Source organism: Clupea harengus, chromosome 23 (genome assembly GCF_900700415.2).
Source record: "Clupea harengus chromosome 23, Ch_v2.0.2, whole genome shotgun sequence".
Lineage (NCBI taxonomy): Eukaryota > Metazoa > Chordata > Actinopteri > Clupeiformes > Clupeidae > Clupea > Clupea harengus.
In genome coordinates, this window is record NC_045174.1 from 15744594 (window position 1) to 15767978 (window position 23385).

Genomic DNA, 23385 nt, shown 5'->3' on the forward strand with positions numbered 1-23385 from the left:
TATAGAACATTATTTAAAGTTGGATATAATGTATGGAATTTGACTGGTTGGTCTGGTTGGATACAGTGTATGAATGGTATGGTATGAATTGGTACAGTGTAGCTGGTGCAGATGTATTGCAAAAGCTTTTTCAAAGAGGCAACATACATTCAGAAAAAACATGTATTTTTGTCACTCATAACGATTACATTACATGTGTGCATACTTTCATATCGCAAGGTGTCGCTGTTGGACAATTTTGTAGTTTCAAAGGCAATCAAAGGAGGTCGCAGCGTTGTATGCAGCTCACTTCTCAACCTCTCTCCAAACATGAATCATTGCGCTGCCTCAACCGTGCGGTGAACATGGCGGACAGTGCTAGCGAAAGTGACACTGATGGAGCGGGCAGCAGCTCTGCCACCCCGAAATATGCCTCATCCTCCAGTAAACCTGGCGTTGTGATCTCTCCATTTCGTCTGGAAGAACTAACAAATAGACTCGCTTCACTGCAGCAGGAGAACAAAGTACTCAAAATAGAGCTGGAAACGTTCAAACTGAAATGCAAAGCCCTGCAGGAGGAGAATCAAGATCTGCGGAAGGCTAGCGTCACTATGGTAAGTAACGTGAGCTAACTCTACGCTAGTTGTGTTAGCCTACTTGAATACTTGTACAGTTGTAGTCTACTTGAATACTTGGCTTTGCATGGCATTGGTGGTCCTGCCCTAATACAGACGTAACAGTGTATCATTGTCCTCCCATATGATATCTTCCACTTGCTTTGTTATGATGGCTACTTGCTAACTGACGCCAGTTATGTACGTTAGCTGTAACGTTAGGGTCTCTAAAACGGTTGAAAAGGGTCAGTCTGTTAAGCCTGCCCATTAGAGTGTCTCGTCTTTTAGGTGGTTTTATGTCGTGGGGCGGTCAAAAACGAACTGCCTGTATGATGGCTGATACACCTGTCCTGCTACAACCGGGATGAGAAGCCTTTATTTGATGTGACAGCCTGTCACCAGTTGGGTTGCTAATTGGCAAGTTGGCTAACGTTAAGTTATACTGGTACAAGTTCGTTAGCATTTTAGCTAGCTTGATTCTGTAGCATGCTTGATATTTGTACATGCTCTTTACTGTGTGTATTGATCTCCAGTGGAAGTTATGTCTATGTATTCATCATAACACAGTAATGGTTTACCGTTATTAGATGCGCATGCTACCGCTCCTTCCAGGTATTATGTTATTAGCTAGCTAGCTAGCAAGTTATGGTTGCTATCAATGAATGACGCTTCAGGCTGGAAAGGCCATGCCATGTTTGTTAAGGTTATACATGATGCATGTCACTTAAACTGCTGTAAAAGGGAGATAGGATATTGAATCTAGATTTAAATCCTAAGTGTAGTCGCTGAACGCTTCTTTATTAGAGGTCAGCATGGTTAGCATGGGCTTTTGTAGCTATCGTGCTACATGGCTTTAGAAAGACAACTTGCAAATTCCTCCTGGCCAGGTTTGTCATCGCATTCATGGGACAATAGACATCGTGCTCAATCAGTCTGTTAGCTTGCTATCTAGTGGAATTGAGGGGTTTCTAGCACCATGCCGCAGTGTCCTCGAGAATGGATCACATATGTTTCATTATTTAAGTGTCAGCAAAGCTCCTCTGAGGACCGAGTTATGCAACATCATCTTTGTTGTAGAAATGGTAGGCACAGCTCATTGTAAAACTTGGCGATAGCCGTTGTTGATGACCAGAAACATTGTTGCATCAATCTTTTAGGCATAACTCATATTGTGGCTTTATTTGCATTTGCATTGCCTGTATCACTTACTTGTAATGCCAGTTTAACGTGACGTTAGAGCTTTTTATGACAGCCTTCCAAACTGGCTGGGACTGCATGAAAGTAATACATTGGTAATACTAAAATAGCATCGGTAGATGATTTTCTATCATGCCAGTTCAGGTCCAGTTACACCCCTGTGCACTAAAGTCACAGCACTAGGTACGTTTGGCATAGGTTTAGGCCTTAAGGCGGAATTGTGTTTTTCTTTTTTTCCCAAAATCTTCTCGCCCTTTTTCAAAGTCTGTTTTGTCGCACTTCCTCAATGTTGCACAATGATTGACCACATAGCCTCCTACCCAGTCTGCTGAGTGTTATTCATCCTAGAATGGATTTAATGTATTGTATCACACCCCTTTTGTAAGCAGTGGCTGTAGTTTGCCTCTCACTGCTGAAAAGATCCCTCTGAAACTTCCCTTTTAAAAACTGTCTTTTTGTGAACTGCATAAGGAAAACGAGCATAAACCAAAAGCTGTATCATGATCAATTTGTTAACGTCCAGCACTTTCTATACTGTCAGCCTCTCTCCCCAGTTCTCCGTAGAAACTGACCTTGGCCTAGATTCTTCGGACCTGAAATGAAAGAGACAAACAGTATGGCATCGTTGAAGGTGTACTTTTTTTTAATGATTTTTTTTGTCAAGGAAAGAACCTATTTGAGTTGGCCAGTTGATGACCTCCATCAAGTGGGCTGACTGAACTCTAACTGGGATCCTGGCATTGTTAATTCTGTTCGAGTTGGCCAGCTCGAAGAGGCCTAAGTGAAATCCTGGCATCAGTTGGCACGTGCCTACGGTAAAATCGAGCCCGTGCTGACCGCCCATAAATATTTGACCACCCCGTGGATCGCCTCTGTGTTTACCTCCTCTCGGGTGCAAAGAGAGAGCGAGCGAGCCCAGCACTCGAGAGCACTCACTTCAGGTCTGAAGCGAAAAGTATATCCAGGATCCCCAAACTGATAACCTGGTCCTGTGTAAGGAGCTCCAGGTTTGCATAAGGTGTGGTTTGGAGCACGGGCTGTCGTTGTAAACAGTGCCTATCCAGGCTGCCATTGGAGGATAAGGATTTTAATCTGCCAATAAATTTCAGATGAGCGGGAAGTTGGTCCTGTTGCCTGTCTGGCAGAGCGCCTGTTGTTTCTTTGTAGACAATGGATGCCTTTGTGTCTGTCACCCAGTGTTGGTCTGGGTGTGTGTGTCTGCATATGCTTGTGTCTGCTTATTTGTGTGTGTGTAGTGTGTGTTTGTAACAGTGTGTTTCTATGTATTGTGAGTGTCTTATGTATTTCCCTGTGTTATGAGTATCAGTTTGTGATTGAGTATTTCTGTGTGTGTGTGTGTGTGTGTGTCTCTCACTGTTCATCACTGTTGGCTCCTGTGTGTCCTCCATCTGCAGCAAGCGCGCGCGGAACAGGAGGAGGAGTTCATCAGCAACACGCTCTTCAAGAAGATTCAGGCCCTGCAGAAGGAGAAGGAGACACTCGCTGTCAACTACGAGAAGGAGGAGGAGTTCCTCACCAACGAGCTTTCCAGGAAACTCATGCAAGTGAGTCAGACGACACCCCCTTCCCCCTCCCCCTCCCCTTCCACCCACCATCCCAATCTCAACATGACCACACAGCAAGCTGTGACTACCAATCGGTTTTTACCAAACCATCGCCAAGGCCAACGCTAGTTCTTAAAGACCAGACTTAGAAACGTTTGCTTTATTACCTACACACAGAGTCGTATTTTCTCCTTGAATCTAAAACAGTCATGTGTCGACGCATACTGCACATGGCCTAGAGGTGTCAACATCCACTGTGACCCACGTGTTGGCAAGGATTTTTGTTTCCCTGTAGTTGTTTTGAATACGGGGTCTGTGTTTGGCCTTGAGGTCTGGTAAATATTTTTCAATGTTGGCTGACTCATACATGAGTCCTGGCTTCGAGTGTTCCTCTGAACACCCACTGAAGAACTTGTTTTTATAGCGAAAGCCAAAAGGTCTCGTTAGCCCTGGATACGAAGTGGACTCTTGTGCACTTGTGCCGTAGGATGAGAGAAAATGAGAGGACAAAGTTGCTTCTTTGAGTTTGTAGCTCAAACGAAGGTGCAGAGCATTGAACATGAGTCTTGATAAAAGGCCAAGATCACATTGGATGCATTTATCATTTCTGTTCACACTCTCAAAACACCTGTGCTGGGTGGATGCCAGAGCGTTTGTGTGTGTGTGTGTGTGTGTGTGCGCATGTGTGTGCATGTGTTGGTCAGAGTGTGTGTATGCATGCGTGAACGTTAAGAATGCAGGCTTCAGCATTGTTATGCCACCACCCCCACATATTCCCACTGTTTACACACACACACACACACAGTGGAAATGTGTGTGCGTGTGCGTAGAGTTGATTTATGTATGTCTGCGTGTACACATTCCCTTCTCGCTGATGCCGCTGCATGTCAAGGCCACTCTGATATTTCATGAGGCTCCTCCAGCCCTCTCAGTCAAAATCACCCTACAGACTCCTTCATTAAGCACCCTACAGCCTGTTAAGAACACACTCCTTCATTAAGCACCCTACAGCCTTTTAAGGACACACTCCTTCATTAAGCACCCTACAGCCTGTTAAGGACAGACTCCTTCATTAAGCACCCTACAGCCTGTTAAGGACAGACTCCTTCATTAAGCACCTGTTAAGGACAGACTCCTTCATTAATCATACTATATGTGACGTTCAGATGTCACGCTCACTTCCGCCAGGTATAGACACAGTGAGAGCCCGGCATCTCTTTGGAAGAGTCCTGATTGGTCAGTGCAGTTGTACCGTGTCGGAATTTCAGCCACTGGTTACAAAGCCTAGGAGGGTTTTTTTGGTTTTGTTTTGTTTTGCATCTATTCATGACCGCTGTCAACATGTTTATCAGGAAAAGTATTCCAAAAACATAGAAGAATTTACAGCAGCTTTAAGCCAAGGCGCAAACTAGGATTGATTCGTAGAACAACAAATTCTATAAAGTGTCCACGTATCTTTGATCAACTGCTTCATCCTTACAGCTTGTAGCACACAATGCATTAACTTCTCTTTGCTTTTTTTGTATAAATACTAGGGCTGTCAACGTTAACGCGTTAATCTATGCGATTAATGCGGCCGCGATTAACGCAATAAAATATTTTAACGCAATTCACGCAACTTTAAAAAAAAAAAAAAATGTAATGCCTTTATTTGGATAGTACATGAAGTTATGACAGGAAGCGAGGCAGAGAAGAGGTGGGGAGAGGATTGGGAAATTACATCAGGCCAGACTTGAACCTGTGTCCCCTCGGGCAATGTAGCCCGTAAGTAGGGGGCTTGGCCTACCATTTTATGGGAGCGATGAGGGACAGGTGGGGCTTGAATAGCCCCCCTTGTTCAAAGTGGGGAATGACAGGAAAAGTTTGAGAACCACTGCGGTAGTTGAAGATGGAGAGAGCTGAGGGATTGTTGGTCGGAAAGTCTCTGTTTAAGAGCCAAAATGACGGAACAATTGACAAAACTAAAGTTGTATGTAGCATTTGTCAAGCTAAATTTAGCTATCACCTTAATGCAAAGCACCCGACAGAAAGCAGTCCCAGGTTACATGATCGCCAACCCATACTCCACGACTTCTCTAGGAAAATAACTAGACCAGTCCGTGAAAAGGTTACCATTTGGGTTGCCAGTGACTGTCGGCCCATCAACATAGTTGAGGACAGTGGGCTGATTGAGGTGATTCGAATTGCTTCAGGGGAAATTCTTACGATTTACCGTCGAGGGGCACCATTGTGTTAAAAAAAAAAAAAAATACAATTAAACAACAGTGTCTAAAATACACGCTGTCTGAAGTGATTACTTGTTTATTTATAAGATTTAGTCTTAAGAAAAAAAATTACTTTTAATCGCGATTAATTCATTTAAAAATGTGCGATTAATTACAGCCCTAATAAATACATTTTAGAAGATGACTGTGACATTATAGAATTATCATTATTTACAAAAACTCAAAAGAAATGCAAATACTTTATTTCTAAACACTTTATATTACTGAGAACTTGTAAAAATTTTAAGCATGTTAAGGAAATGAATTCATTTTAAGAGAAATCACGGCCGTACCACATGACATTTCTTAAGGCCACGGCCAATTCATCTAGATGAAAAAAACCACTAAAATCACTTCATTGAAATGTTTTATTTGAATTTATGTGTACACAACATTCTTAATGTTTCAACAATTGCAATAGATATTCTTATTTTCTGTATTTTCAAATCGGCCTGTTGAAAATCCTTAGACGTCATTGACCCATTTATTTATTATTTTACCTCCTATAGCTGTCTTGTGTTTTTGTGTCTGCCTTGCTGTCATTGACCTGTACTGACATTTTCTACTTCTACTGCTGTGCTTTAACATCTGTGTGTCCTTGTCCTTTGTAATCTGCTGCACTTAATCAAAAATGACTTGAAAGGCTTTTGTCAGGTAAAAGCATTCAGGAATCTTACAATGAGGTTTATACTGTTTGCGCCAAGCCTTAAAAGGTAACTTCAGGATTTTTCAACCTGGGCCATATATTTTTGAATCCACACTTTTACCAAGGAGAATTAACGATCGAAATCGGTCCTGTCAGAGTTAAAACTAGCTATAACCGCTAAAACTGACAACTGCATTTCGGTCGTCAATTGTCTTTAGTAAAAGTTTGGTCCCAAAAAGATCTAAAAATAGGGCCCAGGTTGAAAAATCTCAAAGTTTCCTTTTAGACCTTAACTGGAAATTTTAAATAGCCTAAAATAGGAGACATTTAGTATTGTTCACTTGGCTCAAACTGGGGGTTATCCATTCAAAATGCAGCCATCTCCAAAACTAGTCTTTCACCCTGTTAAGATTCCCAACCCCAGATGCCCTTAGTCAACCAATGGTACCAGCCAGAGTCCTGAGGCTCCTCCAGTGGATTTTTGCCCAGTGTTTGGCGTCTCCTGAAGGGAGTGGTTCTCCCATGGTACACAGTCAGTGATGGCCCTGGTCACGCAGCAGGGATCTGTGTAGGTTAAAGTAACACTATGCAGCAATTTGACACTTTGTGAGGTATGGTTTTATAGGCAACCGGTTTTGGTACCATCCTCAAATTCATTTTGATAGCATGTGGTCATGTGAAAGACAGATAAACACCTGTGTCTTCCCCACTAGCCATCCAGAATATGCCAAAAATGGAAGAAAAGCTTTTACACGCATGACTTTGGCAGCTATACTGCCAAAAGACACCAGTTAGTGTGTTGTCAAGCTTCTATCAGAGTCAGCTAGGCTCTTGGTGGTGTTTGCAAGGTTTTTGCATGCCTTTTAGGTAGTAAGCGTACTAGTTTTGGAACAGGACTCCGTGTTGCTGCTTTAAGGGTAAAGTAGAGTTGGTGTGAAATCAAACACAAACACACACGGCACAGGCCGGAGACGTCAGTCTTTTGTCCAGTATTTACCCTCAACTGAAAAGACTTGAAAGCTACATTCAGTGGAAAAAAAGATGGCTTTACAGATCCTGGTGTGTTTAATGTTTGGTGCAGTGGTGCTTTAAGTAACGCAAACGCTTTCATGTTAGCCTTTAGTCTAAAAGGCCTACATTAGTATACCAGTCACTGGAAAATAAACATGATGCCTCATAGGGGTGGGAATCTCTTGGCACCTCACGATTCGATTCGATTCCGATTCAGAGGTCAACGATTCGATTCTATACCGATTCTCGATTCTAAACCGATTATCGATTATCAATTCTAAAACGATTATCGATGCATCTCGATTTTTAAAACATTTGAGTTTGCTACTCAGAGTCTCAAATCACTTCCTACTTTGTGTTTGATAATTAAAGAAAATCAACAGATCTATTTTTTTATTAGAGAAAAAGTGTGTCCTTGTCACAATTATGACTTTCTATGAACAATGCAATAATCGATGCAGCTTGCATTTCAACACAAAATGAATGTGTAAAAAATATATATATATATATATATTATTATTTTTTTATTATTTTATTAAAAAGTCGATTATGAACTTTTCTGAATCGAGACAGAATCGTTCTAGAGAGAATCGAGAGAAATCGAAAAATCAATTTTTCCCCCCCACCCCTAATGCCTCACACACTGCCTTCAATAAATGAGCATTGTGTTCATGTGCATATACTTGTGTTCATTTGTGAGACTTTTATTTCCAGGAGATTTACGGTCCAAGTAAAGGTGTAGGTTTTATCAGCATGTGTTCTTCCTGGGAGAGCAATTCATAACCATGGTCGTATTAGCGGCTTGCTCTACCCATTGAGCTGTGGGAAGCTTAAATTGTCGAAACAGCCTGATCCAGCACGAATTCTCTGTTGTGAAATTCACCCTCACATTATGAGATTCAGTGGGTTCTCATGATCATCGAGTGCTGCACTGAACGACAGCAGGAAAGGCCACCAGAGATGCTCACAGACTCACACGCGTGTGACTCACATCATCACGTCAGTGTGTGTTGGTGGTGAAAAGTTCCACGGTCATTCCGGAAACAGAATGCCTGGAACATTCTTCCCTGGTGGCTGGTGACTCAGTGTTGTCACTGATCATCAGATGTAGATGAATCTGTGTTTAATGTGGTACGGAGCCCACAGAACGCTCCTTTTATTTTTGCGCTCGGAGTGTACCATACCCCTGCTTCATCTCGCTAGCATTGCCAGAGTCTTATGGTGCGGCTGAAAGAACGACTCAATCAACCTGGGAAAATAAAACCCAAATAGGAAATGAAAATGTAGTCATTTTGGGCGGTTTAGCTCCAGACTACAGGCTCCAGGGGATAAGTCAGTTGCACAAGTGTGAACTGATTGGAGAGATGAGCAGCTTTGTTGCGGCTGTGAGTGGGTGGGTGGGTGTGTGTGAGTCTTTGTCTGTCATCGAGTCTGAGTGATCATTATCGCGTGTGTGTACCTGTTTATACAGAGGAATGAATGTTATGGGTGTGTTGTTGTACATGTATGTGAGGGTGATTATCAGATAATCTGTCTGTCTCTCTGTGCACTCACGTGTTTGTAGCCGTCTTAAGTCATTGACTGTGTACAGCACAGCACAGCACACAATCCACATACATATGTATTCATTTCGATCTATTATTTTGTCCCAAGTGGGCAAGCAAGCGTTAAACGCATCATACATCATGAATTAAAGCCCCCCAGCAGGAGGACACACGTAACCCTACACGACCAATCAATAATATGAGGAGTCATTTAGCATTATAAGGTCACTTAGCAGCATGACCATTCCAGTGCGATGTCCCTCACCTCCTCCTCCTCCTCCTCCTCTTCTTCCTCATCCCCATCATTGACATTAGGGTAATGAACTGTCAGCAATGGTAACTGTTACCCCCTCCTACCGTCAGCATTGAAGGCTTGACTAGAGACCGGGATGAAGGATCATATGTATCAGTGTTTTGAGGCAGTATGGGTACTTCAGCGTAGGCCAGATAGTAACATCTTCTACGCTGAGTGGATGGGTCCATTCTGAGCGGATGTCCATTGCTTTGTTAAGCACCTGTTTATGGTATATGTGTAGTCGCCTATAGTCACCAAACCTTGCCTTTCCTCCTCACCTGCAGCCCTGTTAGTAAGTGTGTGTGTGTGTGTGTGCGTGCATGTGAGAGAGTGTGTGTTCACATGGTCTATTTTTATTTACCTGAGGATGGAGTGTGTGTGTGTGTGTGTGTGTGTGTGTGTGTGTGTGTGTGTGTGTGTGTGTGTGTGTGTGTGTGTGTGTGTGTGCGCGCAAGCCTGCCTGTGTGTTTGAGATCCATAACCTGGCCTCTCTGCTTGCAGCTCCAGCATGAGAAGGCCGAGCTGGAGCAGCACCTGGAGCAGGAGCAGGAGTTCCAGGTGAACAAGCTCATGAAGAAGATCAAGAAGCTGGAGAACGACACCATCACTAAACAGCTCACGCTGGAACAGGTACTGCTGGCTCGCTTTGGCTCCGTGCGACCCACGTCACCCTGCTTTCACCCCCGCCTAGTTCACACCACTCGCCCCCTTTATCCATGCAAGAACTCTACAGTTCCATGTATTCAATCACCAGTCAGTTTTATCCAGATGTTTAAAAATGTTTAAATATTCTAGATCCAAATGTAGTGTAGGCAGATATGTTGGTGTTTTTGCTAGTAGTTGAGTCTTGGTTATAAAGTCTCTATTCAGAGAGAAAACCGGACGTCTGTTTTGGTTATAAAGTCTCTACTCAGAGTTAACAGGACGTCTGTCTTTGGTGTGTTTGTGTTCAGCTGCGACGAGAGAAGATCGACCTGGAGAACACGTTAGAGCAAGAACAAGAAGCGCTTGTCAACCGGCTATGGAAGAGAATGGATAAACTGGAGGCAGAAAAGAGGTGTGTCTTCCAGAATGTTCTACCTCGGGTTAATTTCCTTGCGACCCAAAATCTCTCACACAGTTCCTGTATCCAAGTCAAGTTAGCTTTCATCGTCTTTTCTGCACATGCATGTCATACAGACCGGGGAGCAAAATATAATATAATATATAATCTAAATCTCTATATAATAATAATTATTATGCAATTATATTATAGCAAAGGGATCTATAAACATTAAAGATAAACGTAGTTTGGACTTGGTCTCAATCTTTGATAAAATACCTGATGAGGGCTCCGGCTGCATGTCCAGCTCCCTACAAGATGGTGAAATCCTAGCTTGGGTATGCGTGCCATGTGAGGTACCTCTCAGTAGTGCGTGGCTCCCTTTCAGAGCTGTATCTCGTTACCCAGGGGGGGGCACGTGAGGGAGAGGGCTGGGTAAGGTAACACAGGACAGGACAGGACGGGACGGGACAGGGTGGTTTGAGTGTCCCAGCCTCCTTGAAGTCACCCCTAAACTCTAGATGGGCCGAAAATAATATATCCAGAGCAGTAGTCTGCGTGCAGGGTGTTCTCACCTTTTGACTAGTGATGGCATCGGGATTGGAGGATTCCCATGTCCTTTTACGATCCAGTTCCAGAGCACGCTACTGAAAATGGAATAAATGAGCTCATCAAATAAATCAAGTTTCTTGTGTTTACTGGGAATCACTCAAGATTTGTTTGTGTGTGTGCCTGTAAGTTTGCCTCTGTGTGTGTGTGTTTACATGTGTTGATGTTTGTCTTCATCCCAGAATCCTCCAGGAGAAGCTGGACCAGCCAGTGTCTGCCCCGCCGTCACCACGGGACGTCTCCATGGAAATCGACTCACCGGAGAACATGATGCAGCACATCCGCTTCCTGAAGAATGAGGTGGAGCGGCTGAAGAAGAACCTGCGCACCAATGAGATGCAGCGTGAGTACCACCGCCTGACCTTTGAACTCTGACCTCTGACACCCACTCTGATGTGATACGGAGTGGAATGCCCTACAAGTGTGTGTCTGTTTGTCTGTGAAAGAGAAATAGTCTGAGTTTGTTTGCATCCAAACTTGTTTTGTGTTAGTGTATGTCTACCTTTACTGTGTGTGTGTGTGTGTGTGTGTGTGTGTGTGTGTGTGTGTGTGTGTTCTCTGTTTTTGCAAGTACATTTCTGTCAGAACACACATACACACTGATGAAAGACATACTCTGAATATTGTATCACTGTAAAACGTTTAGTCTTTCCTTTTTCTTTACTAATTCATACATTCAATTCCAGTGAACAGCCTCTAGGTGGAGCCAAAACACTTAGAAGTTGCAGCTAGACTTAGTCACTGACTGGCGTGCAACATTCCAAATCCCTGGTAGCCCTTCAGGCAGGCATTCTTCAGATTCTGGTTCAGTTGAAATTGTAAATGAAATATTTTGTTCTTCCTTAGATTCTTACTGTGTATCTGTATTTAAATATTCAGAAAAGGCAGAGAAAAAATGGAAATGAGTTTCACTGGGGATAATATCTGATTGTTTAGGTGATTATTTTTGATTGATGATTTCTGACAGGGTGTTACATTATGGTAGCCCAATGGGTAAGCTTGATAGTTGCGAGCCCTAAAAGAGATGAGTCTCATCCTCTGCCTGGACCTCCACAGCAAAAGACTTGGCCCCGTAGGGTTTGCCTGTAACTGTCGTCAAACTGAAGTGCTAAAACCTACTATTGATTTAAGACTGAAGTGTTTCCCTCTCTCACACACACAACTGTGTGTGAGAGAGAAAAACACTTCAGTTTTAAATCAATAGTAGGTAGCTTTTTATCAGATTGTTTATTTCAACTTTATGTGTATTTGTTCCTCTTGAGAATGTGTAGGAATGGCTACATTCGACTATTTAGTTAATTCCCCGAAGCGCACCAATATTCCCAGCGTAGTGACAGCATGGCACTTATCATACATTCCGCTCATCCCACAGCCTCGGCATGTCTAGCCAGACGGTGTGTCATCATGGTGATGTGAAGGTCATTCACAGGTGACAGCCATACTCTTAGCGAAGTGAATGAAGTGCACTGACATTCCGGAACTCATCCACTTATGATCAACTGTACAGAGATCGGCTAAGTGGTATAATATAATGCAACACAAGGGACGGCAATAACGGGCACAAGTGTAGAGAAGGCTTGGTGTTGGTATCTTCTGCTGGTATGGGTATGCTCTGCTGATACACACCTTTAGGAAGACCACCACAACCTTTCCAACACTGCAAGCAGCACTGCCATTGACCAGTTTGTTTGTTAATGAATAGCAAAGTGTAACGACTAAGACATGGTGGTGTCATTGTGTTGTGACAGTCACTAACAGGTCACAGCGGTACTCTCCGAGAAGTGCAGGACCTGTCCGGAGGTCGCTAACATTCCTGACCTTTACTGCTGATAACTTGTTCTGCATGAGGAAGTGCTCAACTACAGCAGGTCTCAGTGGACCATGTGCAGAGGTGGTCTGGAGGACTGAGGGGTGTTATGCAGCACAAGGGACTGCAATGGCTGCCCGGGGACAAGAATGGCCTGGTGTTGTGTATGTCTCTCCTCTGCTGTGGTGTTGAAGAATACATTGTCATTGACCTTGGCCTGTGGGCAAAACGGAAGTTGACACGGTGTTTTATGATGGGGAAAGCATAGATACATACATTATTGATCACAAGGTCAAAGATCAAAGCTCTTATTCATAGTTGGCAGCACTTGATTTGCACCTGTTCATATCTTCTCTTGTTCAAGGTCACATATTTACTCCCACGATATACATCCAAAGTCGTAAAGGTAATCTTTATGTCTGATTACCTGTACAGTGGGATATACAGGTAGAGATTTGTGGGTCATAATTGTGTCCATGAAGTACACAGGGATGAGCTAGCACCCTGACATAACCAGCGGCTTATGTAAACATGAGTATGCGAGAATAACACTGCAGGCTTACGTCATTTCAGCCCCACTTTCCGATTGATAACAGCCGCGGTGCCTGTAAACTTCTCAACCATCGTTTGCATGTAATCAGTTGTGACCTCTGTATGTAGGCCCACTGAGGTGTTGACGTGGAAACGGTCCTCGCCTATCTGGAAGAGCCTACATGTTGTGCTTTATTGGAGGGAATGTGTCTGTGTGTGGGTGGCTGGCATGTACAAATTAGGGCCAATGATTTTCCGCGATAACGGAATACGGACGGAATTCGCGGAATGTACCCTTTGAAACGGAATTGCAACTTTCAGACGGAACGGATTTTTTGCATACAAATCGCCCAAATTCCCCTGTATTTTGGGCTGCAAGGCTGTATTTCTTTCAAATAAACACAACAACGATTGCAACGATGAACAAACATTAATTAAAGAACAAAACCACTGAGAAAATGTCACGTCTGCGCTGAACTCTGCTCCGGCCACGTCCCCCTTTTCAACGGTTGACCCACACACCTCCTTTAAAGCCAGATCGTCTTCCCAATCGCATTTAAAACAAAAACATTTTCGTCTTCTATTCTGTTGATGGCTGGCAAACAACAATCTAAGAAGCACATATTATCCACTCATTTTAAGCCATCAATTTACCTCAGGGTGAACAAAATGAGCTTTTTTTTTTTTACGGAAAATCATTGGCCCTAACAAGTCATGTATTACATGCTGTCTGTGTTTGCACAAGCACAGGGGCTATATAAGCCTGTTGCATAACGCAATTGCCTCTGACCAAGGTGTTTGGCTTTTTTAATGTTCTCTTTCACATGTAAAAAAAGCATGTTGAGGTGTTTCATGTGCTTACGTGTGTGTGTGTGTGTGTGTGTGTGTGTCTGTGTCTGTGTCTGTGTCTGTGTCTTCAGACACAGAGAAGCGGGCACAGTACATCGAGGAGGAGCGGCACATGCGAGAGGAGAACGTCCGGCTCCAGAGGAAACTGCAGCGGGAGGTGGAGCGCAGGGAGGCGCTGTGCAGGCAGCTGTCGGAGAGCGAGAGCAGTCTAGAGATGGATGACGAGAGGTACACACCACACACACACATACACAATGTGAGCGCCCAGGCTCAACAAAAAGGCAGAAACTTTCTTTTTGTGTGTGTGTGTCCACATAAAAAGCTGCTGTTTATTTATCCAAAACATGCGAGTAAGGGGGAAGGGATGAAAAGCAACAGAAACGTTCTCCTCGGTCGCCCGCGTCGGTTCAGCGCGCCGCTAACCGTCACGCGGTCGGAAGGCTTTTCTTGCTCCTGGAGCCGCCAGCTTCTCCGCTACTCCTGGGCCGTCCATCATCCTGGGCACGTCAGAAATCCTCAGGCTGTAGCTCATAGGACCAGGGCCCACTGCAGCATGATCCCCCTGATGAACAGTGTTCCCCTCTTTAAATACTCTTGTTAGCGCCCTTGTCTGATCCATTATTGTCTCAATCAAGAAATTCCCCCATCTTTCTAATCCTATGGTCACCTCCCCAGGGCCCTGAAGCCTAGTCCTAGATATTTGCCCCCGATGATCTTATCCAAGGGTAACCTGTTGGCTTTTACCACAACGCATGTATGCACACACACACACACACACACACACACACACACACACACACACACACACCATATATAGATCTCATACACACAAATAATGCAGAGAGTCTGAGAGTGAGAGCAGCCTAGAGAAAGATGATGAAAGATGTGTACATGCATACATACATGCACATGCACACACACACACACACACACACACACACAAACACGTGCACAGACCTGCACACCTCATGCATACACTACAGGTATATTTACAAACCAAGCCTGTCAGCCTTGAGATGGAGGTGGTGAGAGCCATACACATAGCTGCATGTGCATCCACATATAGGCATATACTCTCTCCTTCCTACACATACCACTGGAGCGATTCAAAAGAGCACGTGCACGCACACACACACACACTTGTCTGAGCACAAGTAGTACTCTGCTTGATGATCCTCAAGCGCCATCATCTCTGTCTGTCTCTGCCTCAAAATGGCTGCTTGATTTCCCATGAGGGGTAAACAAGTCTGTGCAGTTGCAGTTTTCCTCTCTCCCCTCCCCAGCCTCTACTGCTGTCAACATTCCCTCCTGTGTGAACGACCTTGATACGACTCTTCCCTTGTCGGGTTCTGTTTGTGCTCCTAAAAAGAGACCGCTGTCAAGGACATCCACCATAATAAGCAGTGTTCAAGCAACAGTTAGCCGTTAGTATCCCCTGCTTCACCCGTCCCTTCCAGTTTGCCAGTTTCTAAGGATCTTCTCCATAGACCTCCATAGGTCTCCACCGGTCACGTCTTGTCTGCGTCTATGTGTTTTGGGGACACGTACCATTTCACTAATCTCACTACCCTCAAGCTTAGGCACCCTGCTCTGTGTTGTGTCTCAGATACTGTAACCTACTCTTGACAGACACGGCTCAGATACTGTAACCAACGGCAACTGTATCTACAACAGAGCTGGCCTGCATCCAATCCCATATCTGCCTTCCATCAGTGGCACATGAGGCCACAGGACCGCTCCAGTAACAGCACCAATGCGGAGGAGGCTTACTAGCTGTACACCAATCTTGTACCCAGTATGAACCCAAAATAGATTAAAGCCAACTTTGAACACACAACAGAGTATTTAAACCCAGGTTTGACGTTTCAAAAAAACTAATATTTAAACCCAGTTTAGAAGTCATAACTGGGAGTATTCAAGCCAACATTTGAGAAGGATTTCACCAAGGTATTATTTAGCACCAGTGTGAGAGACGAGACGAACTAATGCCCTAGTCATGCCCTATCTCAGACACTCTGAGGCACTGAGGTGGTGATGACGCGTTGCCCTTTTGCACGAGAGCGGTTAAGTACTGCATTGATGAGTTGGCCGCGTGCGAAAGCGGCTAAGTGCTCTTCCCTGGTAACCACCCAAGTAATTGCTGGTGTCATTTCCCCTTCTCTGGGACATTGTGTTTCAGCCAGCCCAGGGCTGACACCCTTCTGGTCGGACATCCAGCAGACGCACAGCGCTAACCATGCCGACACAAAAGCAGCTAACTGTGCCAGCACCAGAGCTGCACCCACCGGTGGGCTTCCTGGCTGAAGGCACACCTCACGTCTGGCTGACCTGAAATAAGGTTCAGAGGAAATCCATGCCCAGAGAAGTCAGGGCGACCTTAATACACAGAGATGACGGCCATTATTTGAACTGAGAGACAAGATGGGTTTTTATTCGTTTGTTGAATTAACTGGCATTTCTGTAGGCCCGGTAGGTCTGTATTTTTTCAGTATAGAAAATACACAGTGTCTTCTTGGGGTATATGTAACTTTGCACACACACACACACACACACACACACAGATGATGATTTAATGAGTACAACAAATAGCTGCTCTGCTGTAAGGAGACACTGATGTTTGATATAGTGTCTCCAACAGTCTCACATTTCAGCAGTATTCTAGTAGACCCTGATGCATATGAAATGCGGTAGGAAGTGCCCCTGTAAGCTTTGCTAGCCAGCCCTCATACAGTGACCTCATGACCTTGACCTTGACCAGCATGACCTTGCTCCCCTCCGTTGATTTGGTCACAAGTAGTCTGTTGGTTCGACGGTGCTTCATAGATGCCCTTTGGAGATGTTTTGAGACGGCATTTTTAGCTTATTTTAGTTTTTGTTTATCTGTTTGTGTGTGTTTTTTTGTTTTTTTAATAACCCCCCTTGGAAATGATCATCTGATGTGTGTTGGGTTTTGTGTGTTCTGTGTTCCCGATGCTCCAGGTACTTTAATGAAATGTCTGCACAGGGACTACGGCCTCGCACTGTCTCCAGCCCCATCCCCTACACCCCCTCTCCCAGCTCCAGCCGACCCATATCACCAGGTGTGTGTGTGCTCGTGTGTGTGTGTGCTCGTGTGTGTGTGTGTGTGTGTGTGTGTGTGTGCTCGTGCTCTTGTGTGTGCTCGTGCTCTTGTGTGTGGGTGTGGGTTTGTGTACGTGTGTGTGTGCACGTGTGGGTGAGCGCGAAAGATGAGATATTTGCCCATTGTTTTCTTTGATGCCATGGTTGTCATGCGTGTGCCATGGTTGTCATGCGTGTGCCATGGTTGTCATGCGTGTGCCATGGTTGTCATGCGTGTGCCATGGTTGTCATGCGTGTGCCATGGTTGTCATGCGTGGGCCATGGTTGTCATGCGTGTGTCATGGTTGTCATGCGTGGGCCATGTATGTCTCTCCATGTGCAGTTATAAAACAGCTGTCCATAGGTACAGTGATGTGTTCCTATATAATATGGTGTCATTATTGTTTGTCAAGTGTCATGTAATTGGAATGAATGAATGGAGGCAGGCTGTATGATAAAGGCAAGATGATTTATATAGCACGTTTCATACACAGGCAATGTACATAATGTACAAAAATAATCATCCAAAGGAAAGATAAAGACAAAGTGAAAAGATAAAAACAAATAAAAGATTTTTCAATGTACGTAGAATAAAAACATTATTAAAAGAATGTACAGAGTACATAAAATGGAATAAAAACGTTGTGGTAGTAGCCCCAACTGTGTTCATCTCGTGTGGAACACAGAGAGTGTGTGTGTGTGTGTGTGTGTGTGCCTGTGTGTGTGTGTGTGTGTGTGTGTGTGTGTGTGTGCGTGTCTGTGTTACACGGGTCCACAACCACAATGATGTGGTTTACACAGATCACAGATGGTTTCAGTGTTGGCTGCCTGGTGTGATCCCGTAGCAGTGAATAGATTGAAGCTGATAACGGTTGATGTTGTTATTTTACAACTATTTAACTTGAACTGTCCCATCTTTGTGCATAGAAACATATCTAGATGTTTTTGTAAATGGTCATTTTGAGAGCGAAAGAAAAATCTCTCTCGTACGGTGAGTTTGCATTTTTTATGTGCCCTCATTTCTTACCTGACAGGGCTGTAAAGTTAAGTCAAACTGAGCGTTGCGGTCTGCCATTTCCGTGTATTCAAAAACCCTCTCAGAATTAGGCTGGTGGCCACGTCAGACACGCCACACAAATAATAAAAGAATATAAGACTATAAGAATAAAATACTTTATGGCTTCCTCGTGGGTCATTTTATGAGATTCCTGCGGGAGTCTGTTCTTTTGGTCTAAGGCACTTCAGGAAAGAACCTTGTTCACGCCGCGAAGTTCCAGACCCTTTCTTGGAAATAATGAACCTTAACCGTACAGAGTCCATCGATGACCCGTAGGAGCAGCTGTTCACTGGGTCTGGGTGGTTCTATGTACAGTACCAGTCAAAAGTTTGGACACACCTCATTTTTTGAGAAGATTTTTCTTTTGATCTTATTATTTTCTACATGGTAGATAACACTTTTTTTGTTTAGTACATCATTCCATATGTGTTCTTTCGTAGTTTAAATGTATTCAGTATAAATCTACAATGTAGAAAATAATAAAAGTAAAGAAAACACAAAAATGTAAGGTGTGTCCAAACTTTTGACTGGTACTGTAGTCCAGCCATATGTGTCTTGTAGCTAAGGAGGCTTAGTACATAAGGAGCCTGCTGCATACCTCAGTTTTATTAAATAAAGTTTTGGTGATATACAGGTAAAATAATAAGTTCTTACTGCGGAATGAACAGTTCTTTCATTGCGCTCAAAATCATGTGTTAATTGGATTTAAAGGCCTTTTAGAATTAACTGTGTGTAATGAGTGTAATAGGAGTGAGAATCAAAAGGATTACTTGTAATCCCCATTTAGAGTTCTTTGATATGTCTTGAATTCCTGTAAATCGATGACTTTGGCAACCTCTTTGAAACTACCAAACGGTAATTAGAACTCCATTAAATCAGCTAAGACCTACTCAGGCCCACGAAGCTCGTGAATAAACTGCCATATTAATTATTACATAATAAAAGCCCTTTTCCTCGAACTTCCAGGCCAGTTCAGTAGAGTTCTGGGGACAATAACCCCCTTCTCCCCGCCCCAAATAGAGGGAGACTGTTGCTTGTGTTTAAACAGGGCCTGTCTTGTGAGATGATAAAGCCTTGAGGAATGTCACAGCGGCAGCCATGTTGAATGCCAGTCAGGCGTTTTGATAGTCCGCACAAGCCCCGTCCTTGTTGTTCTATCCGTTTGAAGCACAGCGCTCTCGCAATCGATTTCTCAGATTCGCGGATTAATGACGAATAAAACAGTAGCACTTTGTCAATTAAAACGCTGCAGTGCATGATGATGATGATTAATGAGCTGAAACATTTATATGGTTTTATATTTATTGTTTATTTATTTATTATTTAGTCGTTTTATAGTAATGTAGTAATGTTATATTATGGTTTAATTTATGGATATGGGCTAAGTGTGTTTATTCTACAGAAACGGTGAACTTTGTGGTTGGTGCGTGGTTACCTTTCCCTGTCCCTTGGGTTCATATGTGATGTGGGTTAGGCACGTCTACCAGTTAATGCCTTGAACTTTATGGTTGATGTATGTTTGTCTGAACTCAGCATGCAATGTGTTAAGGTTCAATAGGTGGTGTGGCTTGTTTGTGCTTACCTGCTGTGAGTGTGAGAACCTGCTGTGCTGTGTAGTGTTGTGTAGTGCTGTGCTCTGCTGCGCTGTGCTGTGCTCTGCTCTGTTGCGCTGTGCTGTGCTCTGCTGCGCTGTGCTGCACAGTAAGGTAACGTAACCTGTCTGCATATCATGACAGCCGTTTAGCCCACAGCTGCAGAGGTGTGTTCCTCAGCCCAGGACTTCCTGTTTCCTACGCTCACGCTTACCAAAGCTGCGCTGCATGTTGTTGTGCAGTGTCTGCTAGTCACGTGGGAAAGCCATCACTGTTTTTTTTTTTGTGATTGTGGATGTTGTTATCACTTGTTTTGTGGATCTTCATTGTATTGGGCGGTTTGTTTGTCACAATTAATGATTTTTGTGGCCATGACCAGTTTGTGATCGTGTCAGCCCAAGCCCAAACTACAGGGTGTTTACACAAACTACACCGATCACTGTTCCTCCAGCTTGGTCCATATTTGCCCAAAAGTGTGTTTTCAAAATAATCCAGTGTGTTTGGATGAGCGTAACAGAAACTATCGGGGTGTTTGTGTGTGTGTGTGAGAAAGAGAGAGTGTGAGTGAAAGTTACTTGTCTGAGAATATGTACCTAGCTGTGAATTTTTGTAAGGGATGGCGACTAAGCAGTGCAGGAGGAATGGTGTGTGTGTGTGTGTGTGTGTGTGTGAGGGAGAGGGAGCTGTTAGAGAAGACGTAGGTCTCGGTCTCTGTCTGTGTCTGCGTGTGTGTGTGTGTTTGTGTGTGTGTTCGCACGTGTATTACTTTGTCGCTCCAAGGAGAAATGTCTAAATGTGTATCCATGCGCATTGCTGCAGATTGAGCGTTATCATTATAAGAACTGAGTGAGCCTAAAGTACTTGTAGTTGCCTTGAACAACCTCTCTCTTTCTTTCTCTCTCTCTCTCTCTCTCTCTCTCCCTCCCTCTCTCAGGGCTGTCGTATGCCAGTCACACAGTGGGCTTCACTCCCCCAACCACCCTCACCCGAGCGGGGATGTCCTACTACAACAGTACCGGCCTTCACATGCACGTGGGCACATCGCATGGCATCGCTGTGAGTCACAGAACACACATACACGCACTTCAGAAACGCACACATACACACACTTCAGAAACACACACATACACACACTTCAGAAACACACACATACACACACTTCAGAAACGCACACATACACACACTTCAGAAATACACACACACACACTTCAGAAATACACACACTTAAACACAGAGAGTTCCGAGCACATAATCTAGCTCACACACCCTCTCTATAAATTAAGTCTTACTTACTTACTCTTAAACACGCACACACACCATAACACGTACAACTACCGTAACGCACACATTGCTGTCACAAGGATTCTCATCATGCGGTGCCCTGCAGCGTTCAATGTCTCGCATACACACACACCACACACACACACACACACACACACACACACACACACACACACACACACACACACACACACACACACACACACACACAAAGAAGGAAGAGAGTACAGAAAGGATGCTCTCTGCACACACAAGCAAAACAACAGAAAGCTGGTCATGCAAACACAACACACATAGAGATGCTCACTTACGCACACACACACACACATGCACACGATTCTACATACTACCTAATGTATATATAAAGGATTCTATACATACGCACAGGATGGGACACAAGGCCAAAGGGTTTAGGGACATGGCACTCTTTAGACTGATGCTGAGAGACCAGGGCTAACTGGGCAAGCCAATGCATTTGTCTTGATTATATTTTTTTAAATATCATTTAATCAATATTAATGTGCCTTTTTCTGATTTAAATTGGATTAATCCTTGAAAAACTAACACTAGAAACTGGTTTCCTAGCGCCCCAAACTCAGTTTGGTTTGACTAGTTGATGGATAACCTTAAGTCTGCACCTGACCAAACACACATTTGTCCTAAGTCACCAAGCAGGCTGACCTCAAGTGACCTGAGGGAGGATATTCTTCTCTGATGACCATGGCATGACTGACCCTCATCTCTCTCTCTCTCTCTCTCTCTCTCTCTCTCTCTCTCTCTCTCTCTCTCTCTCTCTCCTTCTCCTCACATCCTGTCTTCCTTCACCCTACCTGTTTGTTTATCCATTACGCTCTCTCTTCCTGTCTTCCCTCCCCTCCCCTGTCTCTCTCTACTTCTCTCCTTCCCTCTCTTTCTGTCTCTCCTCCTAACAGAGACCCTCGCCAAGAAGGAGCAACAGTCCGGACAAGTTCAAGAGACCCACGCCCCCTCCCTCCCCCAACACGCAGTCCAGTGTGCTCACGCAGCCCCCTCCTCCTCTGGGCCCGCCCATGCAGCCACGGGACGCATGAATTATCAACCGCCTCCCCCTTATTCTCCTCTGCCGGACGGGACTGGACCCACAAACACACGCAAACACACGCAAACACACGCAAACACACGCAAACACACGCAAACACACGCAAACACACGCAAACGCACGCATGCAAATACACACCAAACGACTTTGCGCTGTGCATCAGGGCCAAAGGCTTACAACCCACCCACCCACGCCCCTTAAATACACTTACACTACCCAAATAAACATTTAAGTTGTTGACTTGCACTGAGATCTTATAGACTTAACTGTACATCAGTTTCATAGAAGAAGAAGAAAAAAAAGGAAGTGTCTCCGTCTTTCGAATGCAGTTGGTTGGTTGTCGCCTTGACAACACTTCAGGCATCCACATCATAACCTTGCTCAGTGCTTGCGACCTTGCCCCCCCCCCCCCCCCCCCCCCCCCCCCCCGCCCCCTTCCTCCGCTGGTTCGAAGCGCGTGTATGTTTAGGGACACCCCTTTCTTTCACATGTGGTCTGAAAGCATTAGAGCCTCGAAATTTCAAAGATAAAAAAGGGATTTTTTTTTCTGTCTGGGTACTTTATAGCATAAAATGTCTAGATACAATAGAAGACAGACATCATCAGCTATCAGTTTGTGCCTGTGAAACTGGACAGTATACCTTCCAATGTAAAGCTGCTAGAGAAATCGCAAACAGAGAAACGGTACTGATCAATTTTAGACACGTAGTATAAAAAGTATGATTTGACGTTTTCCCCTGGCTTTTTCTCGAGACCTAACGTATGCGTATGTGTGTATATGCAGTACCAGTCGATTGACTTTGGCTGAAAAGAAGTAAGTAAGTGGTTGCAGGAGTTGACAGCTAAAGACATTTTGAAGGCCTTTAAAGGTGTATATATATATATATATATATATATATGTGTGTGTGTGTGTGTTTTTTTTTTTGTTTTTTATTCTTTCTTTCTTTGTGGGAGATGGTTGGCGGTTGTTGACTTGACTGGTCACTCCGTTTGAATGGGTTAACGTATAGATTGACTCGTCACTCCGTTTGAATGGGTTAACGTATAGATTGACTCGTCACTCCGTTTGAATGGGTTAATGTATAGCCAGTGCGCTTGAGCGGGAGCCATAGAGAGTCTGATAAGTAGTGCCTGTAGGGCTTGGAGGATTTTGCCCTTTTAGAAGAAACGGGTCCTCAGTTTGCAGAGAGCTGCTTGTGGGGCCCAGTACTATTCTTCACAAATGAGATTTGCAGTGGGTCTGATTGGGGTCAGATGTTGTTTTCTTTTTTTCTTTTTTTTTATTCCGTGTGCTTCTGCTGCTGGTGTAGTGAGAAATTTGCATT

At 44.1% G+C, this 23385-nt stretch overlaps 1 protein-coding gene across 1 annotated transcript; it reads left to right on the plus strand.

Annotated features, from left to right (window-relative positions):
• Positions 1–32: 32 nt before the first annotated feature.
• LOC105910529 (coiled-coil domain-containing protein 6) lies at positions 33–22469 on the plus strand. Its single transcript, XM_012839256.3, has 9 exons — positions 33–593; positions 3206–3355; positions 9617–9745; positions 10069–10172; positions 10949–11109; positions 14025–14181; positions 16933–17033; positions 20636–20757; positions 21915–22469. The coding sequence occupies exons 1-9, from the start codon at positions 33–35 to the stop codon at positions 22050–22052; spliced, it is 1623 nt and encodes a 540-aa protein (XP_012694710.2). The 3' UTR covers positions 22053–22469.
• The last annotated feature ends 916 nt before the right edge of the window (positions 22470–23385 follow it).

Bases quoted from the DNA above. Each gene is read 5' to 3' on its own strand.
- LOC105910529 (XM_012839256.3), top strand. From the start codon at position 33: ATGGAATTTGACTGGTTGGTCTGGTTGGATACAGTGTATGAATGGTAT. The intron at 11,110-14,024 runs GTGAGTACCACC...CTGTGTCTTCAG, and splicing joins GCGCACCAATGAGATGCAGC to ACACAGAGAAGCGGGCACAG. The intron at 20,758-21,914 runs GTGAGTCACAGA...TCCTCCTAACAG, and splicing joins GCACATCGCATGGCATCGCT to AGACCCTCGCCAAGAAGGAG.